The sequence below is a fragment of the Solanum tuberosum genome, unplaced genomic scaffold (assembly GCF_000226075.1).
Source record: "Solanum tuberosum cultivar DM 1-3 516 R44 unplaced genomic scaffold, SolTub_3.0 scf00155, whole genome shotgun sequence".
Classification (NCBI taxonomy): Eukaryota; Viridiplantae; Streptophyta; class Magnoliopsida; order Solanales; family Solanaceae; genus Solanum; species Solanum tuberosum.
In genome coordinates this window covers 880208-889202 of record NW_006239081.1, presented here as the reverse complement: position 1 = coordinate 889202, position 8995 = coordinate 880208, and the positions used below count along the sequence as shown (strand labels likewise).

Here is an 8995-nt window from a genome sequence, read left to right as displayed (position 1 = left end):
AAAAAGTATGATCTTAACTAAGATAAAATTATGCAAATGCATACCAAAAATATGTCACGTATTCTCTTGGCTAATACTACTCAAAAAACTTATCGTAGTTCTACAAAATAAAATCTAAAAAAAAAGATAAAAACACATTCAAACCTAATTATATTAAGGTAGAACGATCATTTTCGATAGATCCTCGCACTTGCACCTTAGTTAACCCATTATCGTTCCATAAAATAAAATCCATGGCGAATAGAGAGTACACAGACCTAACCTCTACCTCAAAAGTAAATTATTTTCTGATAGACCCTCAACTCAAGATATAAACAATCTAGTTAGTTAAACAATTGACATAAAGAGAATTACTCTAGCTTAACAAATATGAAACTTAAAAAACAATCAACAATAACAATAATAAAAATAACATTACAAATTACAAAATAATATATAAATGTACATAAACATACAACAAAAGGATTACAATTTGCCATTCTTCAAATATCAAAACAAACACAACACCCCATCTTTACTTTGCCATTTTTGGCTCTAAACATTTATAAAAAAAAAATCGTTCTAAAGATTGGGGTATTTTTGTTTTTTAATAATAATAATAGCTCCCTACAATTCCTTCAAAAAAAAACTTCCTAAATTTTCACTTTCCCCTTTACAACCAAACATAATTCCCCATATCCATTACCACTATTAAATTCTTACTATATTATATAATAATAATATACATAATATCCTTCAATTTTAGCTTCCAAAATGAGGAAAACACAAAAAAGACCCACCATTTACTGGATCAGATCCGAAATCCACCCGACATCCGGATTTGGACCCTGACCCGAATTGCAATTCGGGTTCGGGTTTACCGGATCGTCGAGTGGATTCTCCTTGCTTAGCCTCTCAAACATCTGCACCCTTAAATCCCTTCCTGATTCAACTCTCTCCATGACAGGTTCTTCTTCACATTCCCCATTTTCCCATAGATCGAAACAACGGTTTCTGGGTCGGGTCGGATCTCCAGATGGAGTTGCAGGTAAGCTATAAAAACCGGGTCGGATGATGGGTCGTCTAGGTGACCCGAGTACAGGTGAACCCATATGTACATTCCATGATGAAGGCATGGAATTCAACCTGTTTAACTGTAGCTGACGCAGTGAAGCCATTACTTCATTCACTGAGTTCGACCCGAGTGATCGACTCAGTGAGGTAAACGAGTTCGCCGTCATCGGAGACATCGGTGGTGACTCCGTCGGCGGCGAACTCGATTCAGGCGATGAAACAAAATGCAAAGCTTTAACATACCGTCGAGGCGAATCTGAACCCGAACCCGGAGCCAATACTCTGAGTTGCTCAGGCGAGTGAGCGAAGAAACAAACCCTTCTTTTACAGTTACCACCATCTTTACAAGGCTGCGTACGATAGCGACCTGGGTGTAACCAACACTCAAATACGCCGTGTGCGTACTCACACCCATCACCTCTGTTACAATTCCCTTTACGAAATTCCGGGCATGCAGTACCGGAATAGTGAAACTTCCGTGGATCTCTCCGGCGAGCTTTCTCACCGGGATGAACATACGGACATTCCGTCCAATCGTGTGACCTTCCACGTCCACATCTCTTCACTTTAAACTCATACATCCTGAAATTATCACAAGCGTAAACATCAACCGGAAGTTCAATCTCACGATTTTCCAACTCAAATTCATCGATATCTTCCGCATCGTTTTGTAAAAACAGAGAATAATCATCTTCAACAACAAAGTTACTGTAATTGTAATTATTAGGGGTAGAAATGGAATTTGTACTAGGGCTTAGCATGAACTGCATGTTCACCGTCTGATCATCGGAGTACGGCCACGGTGGAACATCGATCGTCGGAATCCGACGGCTTCTTTCTCCGATCATTTTGCTAGTTGAAAAGGTGGTGGCGATTTGAAGTTCAGGCGGTGATGATGGTTTGTATATAAAGGGGGTGATAGAGTGGAGTTTAACCATGGTTAGGAATTACTAACCATGGTTAAGTTATATAAACTGTGAGCTAGACATTTTCGACGTTCCACTGCGGTTAAAATAATGGGAGTTGCTAAAATTACACGCCAAGTAAATTATGGAAATAGAAAGTCGTATTAAAGCGGTGGGACGGAGCTAGAAGTTTACGTACGTATTATTGAATCGAATACAATATTTTTGCTCAAAATTTTATAATTATATTAAATATCAAATATATATTAAAATTCAATATTAACATTATAAATTAATTGAACAATGATTTAAAATAAAACTACTTCATTAGATTTGATTGAAAAAATATATATCGATAATGATCTATAAAATTTAAATCTTAAATCAATATTTTAAATTCAGTTTTAAGCTCTAAAATAAGTATTTTTCATCGTTTTAATTTAAAAATCTTAATTTTATTGATCATAAAATTAAAAGAAAAAAAGGACAGAAGAAACTTTTGTATTTTATAAATCTTTAATCTATCACATAAATATTGCAACTTAAAAACTTATGTTAAAAAGTACGGAAAAAGGAATATATACTTCTGAACTATCGTTAATGATATTCAGATATTTTTCGTTATATTTTTGGGACATTAATACCCATGTTATTAAAAAACTGGAGCATATTATACTCTTTATACTAACGGACATACACATGTCATAATCATATCCATCGAATCGACATTTATTAAATATCATATCGACGGATAAAATTGTGTCACGTGTCCCTATTTAGTCATTCGTTAAAGTGAATGACATATATGCTCTAGCTTTTGAACGATAGGAGCGTCTTAAAAGTATGATGAAGGACATTTGCATATCATTTAAAATAGTTTAGGGATATATTTTTCTTTCTTCCCTAAAAAAAGAAAAGTAAAACATTTAAATCGGAATAGAGTATTACCAAATCTAGGTGGGGGCAAAGAGGATGAAATTTGCTTTCTATTAAAAAGGACACGTGTTGTGGATAAGAATATTGTATACTTGTGTGGATTGATATGATTGGTTGGTGATGTAATTAAGGATGACCAAAGGTGACTTTAGAAAATAAGAATTTACATTTGACGACTCTAGAGTTCCCTAGGCGGCGGATAGGCTTTTTGCAGACTTGAGGGGTTTTAAATGTAAAGATAATAACAATAATAATAATAATGACATATCTAGTGAAATTTCATTACATGGATTTGAGAAGAATAAATTATACGTAGATTTTATCATTATCTTAAGAAGATAGAGAGGTTATTTTTGAATAATATATCTAGTGAAATCTTATAAGGTTATATGTTTATTTTTTTATTATCGGATGAAAATAGAAAAATTGTTTCCGAATGATTTATATGAAAAGAGAAGAGTAATAAATGGGCCGGGAATTGCGTGACCAAATTTGACATTTTGTATTGAAAAAATATTGTACCTTTTTTTTTGGCTCTTTCAAGTGAATTTTTGAGGGGTTCATTGACAAATTTTTGTCCACTATTTCACTTTGATAATGGTAAAATAAATGGAGTATATAGGAAAATAAATTGTGCGCAGATTTTATCATTATTTTTTAAAAGTAGAGATGTTATTTTTAAATAACGTATCTAGTAAAACATCATTTGATGAGGTATAGAATTTAGACAGTGCGCAGATTTTATTATTACTTATCTCACAAAAATTTAAAAAATTGTTTTCGAAGGATTTAAATGGAAAGAGAGAGTAATTAATGGGCCGGGAATTGTGTGACCAAATTTTACAATTTGTGTTGAAATTATTGGACATTTTTGTCCCTCCCAAGTGAAATTTTTGAGGGGTTTATTGGTAAATTCATGTCCATAATTGCACCTTGTTAATGATAAAATTCTAAAACAACAATAATAATATAATTAATTGTTATAAAATATTATAGTGTGGATGTCCACTACACCAAGAAGTTACTCTCACCCATTATCTCTATTACTTTCTTCCATTATGAAAATAACCATAACCTCCAACTTTATAACCATTATTCTTGTAACATTTCAGTTCCATAACCTCCCCCATTATATTCATGTTAATGCCATGTTTATGACTAACCTTTTGTATGTCTCTATGTGACACTATAAATAGAGGCATAAGGGTTCATATTGTATACACTTGAAGATTTGGTAAACACTTGAAAGAAAGAAAGTTATCTTATATTGTTCCTCTTGTCTTATAATCTTCTTGTCTTCATCTTTATATTATTCTTTTGTTATTAAGTTTTACAACATTAATGTAATTATATAAATGAATTCTATATAAGAAAATACACAAATCTCAGTATCTTATAAGTAGATCAGTTATTTATAATAATCTCTCATAAAAAAAAAACACTTATAAATTTTAAAACAAAAAAATAAAAAAGACTTGCAATTAAACAAAAATCAATGAAGTGAAGTAGATTATAGGCTATAGTCTTTTTTACTTCTTTTTTCTTTACAATAGGCTATAGTCATATAGGCATTTGGGAGGTTATAAAAAGTTATTTTCGAATATATCCTCTAATTTTATGCCTAGCTTAACAAATGGAACCTAAATGGTACTACTTAATAAACAAAGCACTTAGATTAAACCTTTTGTCTACATTTTTGCTAACCTAGAGCCATAAATTATTGAGCTAGAATATATAAATACCTCCTTAAAATCTCAATTATTTGTCTATGCTATGTTAATAATAAAATAAATAAATAAATTATTTCTTAATTAAGCTCATTAAATAAGTATTTAGTGTTATGTTCGATTATGACTTCGACTCGAATCATCTGAGCCTCCTCATGGATAGAACCTAACACCACTAAGCAAAGTACTTCAATTCAATGAAACCATTTGTCACCATTTTTGCTAACCAAGAGCCATATATTATTAATAATAAAATACTAAGCTAGAAGATATAAATATCTCCCCTAAAATCTTAAATTATTTGTCTATGCTAATAAATAATAATAAAACAAGATAATTTGATATGAAGTAAAGGGGAATAAATTGGATAGATAAGGTTGGACACGTAGAGATGGATTTATTTGTGAGCATTCAAGAAGCACATGACTTCCCATATAGCTTTTTTTTTTACTTTGGGGAGTATCCAAAACTAAATCTTCACCTACTTGCATCTTTTTCATTTATAATGATGGTGTTCAGATTAATTTGTGCGTATTTTAATTATTATCTCATAAATAAAAGGCGATAAAATTAGTCAATAAATGCATGATTTATCCAATTCATCTAAGTTTGAGCGATCAATAGGTCATTCATTCATTATATAAATTATTTGAAGAATATTTTTACGAGAATTTTATTTTTATTTTGATGCTCAAATTCAAATTCAAATTCTTTTATTAAAAATCGATTTTTTTTTGTTGACCAAATACAGCCCCTTTGAGAGGTGTTTGTTACTATTATAATAAAGGTTTTACAAGTGTTCAAATCCTGTTGGAAAGAATTTCTAGCCCACACTAATAAAGTGAACAATAAATTCTCCGTACATAAAATTCAATAACTTGCCAATAAATTTTACACAGACATTATATGACTTTTAAATGGAGATGCGCTTAATTAAAATTTAAATATTTGGGTTTTCATAATTATTTTTTGATTAATATATAATAACATCACTAATTTAAAGTGGACAAATAAAATTATACGTTTCAATACTTTATATTTTCCTGCTCACCAACGAAGTTATTCTTGTTTGAGGGGTATAGATATGTCAAAATTTGATAAATTATCTATATATATTAATTTTGACATCTCTTGGCACAAGATAAAGAGTTAGCACAATAATTAAGGAGCTGTAAAAACTCTCACTGGTCGAATATCCAATTTTGGCTCGAATTTTTTACTCTATCGTGATTGATTATATTATCTCATTCAATTTTGGCTCGAATTTTCTACTTTTATCGTGAGTGATTATGTTATCTAATTTTAAGATTTCAATTCTAGCTCCGTCACAGCTTTCGCCTCCTACCCCCACCGGCTACCACCCTCTAGAGAACAAGTGGTTGGGATATTGCCAAAATTGAAAAAGTAAGAATTTTGATTCTACCACAAACCCCATCACACCACCCTCGAAATAAAAGAAAAATAAAAATTCTGATTCCGTCACTCTCTCTCGCCCTATCCAACCACCTTTCGAAAAAAGTGGTTAGGAAATAGTCAAAGTCAAAAAAAATAAAAAATAGGTGGGGAGATAAATCACGTGATACCCCGCCACGAGTTATGTTTAAGGCAATGCCACTATAGTAGGGGACAATAATAAAATCTAATTTTGTCGTACCACTTTTTTTTTTTTTTGAATTTGTACTATTTGCTTACACGTGTATATTCTCATATAACTTACTATTAATAACAATTTAATAAATACCTAACTCTGAACAGTAAAATTAGATCATAAAAATATGATTTGTTTAATTTTGAACTCACTATTGATTTGTACATTTATTAATGCTTTTCCACCCATAAAAAAATGAATAGATTTAAATTGAATTATGAAATTTTTTGTTGAGATAATTTTAAAATGACATATTTTTATTTAATATGTTATATGTAATTATAATAAAGAAAAAAAAGTTTCGTTAGGTGTTAAAAATTATAAAACAACAAACAAAGAAATTAAAATTAATAAGAATTAAATTGGTCTTATTATAATCTGCTTTTTAGCCTAAATAACTTTTGAAAGAGTCAGTAATTTGTTTATTTCTTATTGACCATTTTTTTTTGTAGATTCTTGTTAATTATAGTTACTTATTATTATTATTATTATTTTGTACAGTATTGAACAATCCCCTTATAATTTCTAAAAGATGGATGGAATTTTGGTAAAATGAAAGTGAAATATCCATTGCCTTCTTTGGTAAAAGTTGAGGTCACTTTAGTTGAATGATTATGATGATGTTTTATTGATGATGATAACAACAAGCAATTGAAGAATGTTTAAAGAAATTTTCAATTTACCAAAGTGTTTCGACGTGCTAAATGATCGGATTTAACTAAATTTTAAATAAATTAAAATAATTTAAATTGATAAAAAAAAAAAAAAAGTGAATTAGTAATTGTATTTGAGAATTATTTAAGATGAGATGGAATGAGTCAACATGGACTAAATAATAGTAATTCACACAAACAATTATTCACGCACAAGGAAAACTCTTGGAGTTTCAATAGTAAAATTTAAAATTTCCTTACTGTTTTTTAAAAAATACATAAAAAAAGTGATTAGAGAAGGTTGTTTATATAAATTTTTCATGAGTAATTTAAATGACACATTTAACTTGAATTAATCTAATTTTAAATATATGAAATCTATGTACTCAATACTGAATTAGTAAATGAACGAATTCAATACCACTCAAACTTAAATAAATTGGTTTTTTTTCTCAATTTTTTTTGTATCGTTTCAATTTTATCGTATCTTCTTGAATGGACTTGTGGGTTATTTTATCACGTCCATAAATACTTAAAGGTGTGTTTGATAAATAACATTTTGTAATTATATAAATTTTTCATGAGTAATTTAAATGACACATTTGACTTGAATTAATCTAATTTTAAATATATGAAATCTATGTACTCAATAGTGAATTAGTAAATGAACGAATTCAATACCACTCAAACTTAAATAAATTGGGTTTTTTTCTCAATTTTTTTTTGTATCGTTTCAATTTTATCGTATCTTCTTGAATGGACTTGTGGGTTATTTTATCACGTCCATAAATACTTAAAGGTGTGTTTGATAAATAACATTTTGTAACACAACCAGTATGTCATTTAGCTTTTGTGATGTCTTATTTTGGTTTGATAGAAAGGACATAAAATTCAATGATAAGATGTGACATAATTGAAGCAAGCAAGAAATTCATTAAAGATATATTGCATGAAATATCAACCGTTGAATTAATTTTATATAATATAAATATTCAACAACATATCACTAATTTTGTCTAAAAGTAAAATAGCTATCTTTAAATGTCATATTCAATTAACTTAAATAATCATAATCAACCATCACATCAAACATTGGCTAATTTACACAAATATTTATTTTTAGGTTATTAGTTAAATTTTGTTCTAAACAACAACATATCTAGTGTAGTTGCATAAATGGCGGAGGGATAATGTGTACATAGTTTTGCTCCTATGGTATGATGGTAGAGAGACTATTTTCGATAAAATTTTAATTCTAGTAAAATATATCAAATTCAAGCATGAAAAGGAAACACATCTAGTAAAGAAGTCATGCTAAAATAAAGGAGAATATAATAATAGCAACAACAGATAATACGACTAAATCAAAACAAATTACCTTTTCAAGTAACATTAAATCTAGATTTATTATTTATTCATATATCATCCAAGTTGAATCAAAAGAAATTACCTTTTCAAGTAACATTAAATCTAGATTTAATATTTATTTATATATTATCCAACCTTATAGATAAAATATTATAACATGTAATTTAACATTTGCAAACTATGACATTTTCACAATGGCTACTTCTATTGAGTGGGCCTTATGGCCCAATCAGCCCATTTTAGTGGGATAGTGAGCTTTGCTAAACATTGTTATTTTAAGAAGACATGTATTTAAAGATTACAAATTTGAGGAGCAAAAGTTAAACATCAATTCGAAATAAGGAAAATTCATGCAAAATCTATACCCCAGAAAGGTCATGAAATTATAAATTTTGAGTTCGATATTTTATCATAATCATTTCATTTATTGTGTTTAGAATTTATACATATACACATATACATATATATTATAAAATTATTAGATTTTAGATGAACGCAAGAAAAACACGAGTTTAATAGTCCATAAATATAGACTTAATAATAAGTGTGATTTGTCATGACTAATTATTGGACGGTATATATGTATAATTGCGCTCCATAGCAAACATATATATGTATAATTCGCTATACATATACAAAAAAAAATAGTTGTATAATCTGCTTTGGTATACATATACAAAAAGATCAATTGTATAAAGTGAGAGA

The 8995-nt window shown here is 29.1% G+C and overlaps 1 protein-coding gene across 1 annotated transcript; it reads right to left on the bottom strand.

Annotated features, from left to right (window-relative positions):
* Window positions 1-394: 394 nt before the first annotated feature.
* LOC102604427 (zinc finger CCCH domain-containing protein 20) lies at window positions 395-2006 on the bottom strand. Its single transcript, XM_006353517.2, has one exon. It carries the CDS (start codon window positions 1989-1991, stop codon window positions 783-785), a length of 1209 nt encoding a protein of 402 aa, XP_006353579.1. The 5' UTR covers window positions 1992-2006; the 3' UTR covers window positions 395-782.
* Between the last annotated feature and the right edge of the window lie 6989 nt (window positions 2007-8995).

Excerpts from the sequence above, each read along its gene's own strand:
- LOC102604427 (XM_006353517.2), bottom strand. The coding sequence starts at position 1,991 with ATGGTTAAACTCCACTCTATCACCCCCTTTATATACAAACCATCATCA.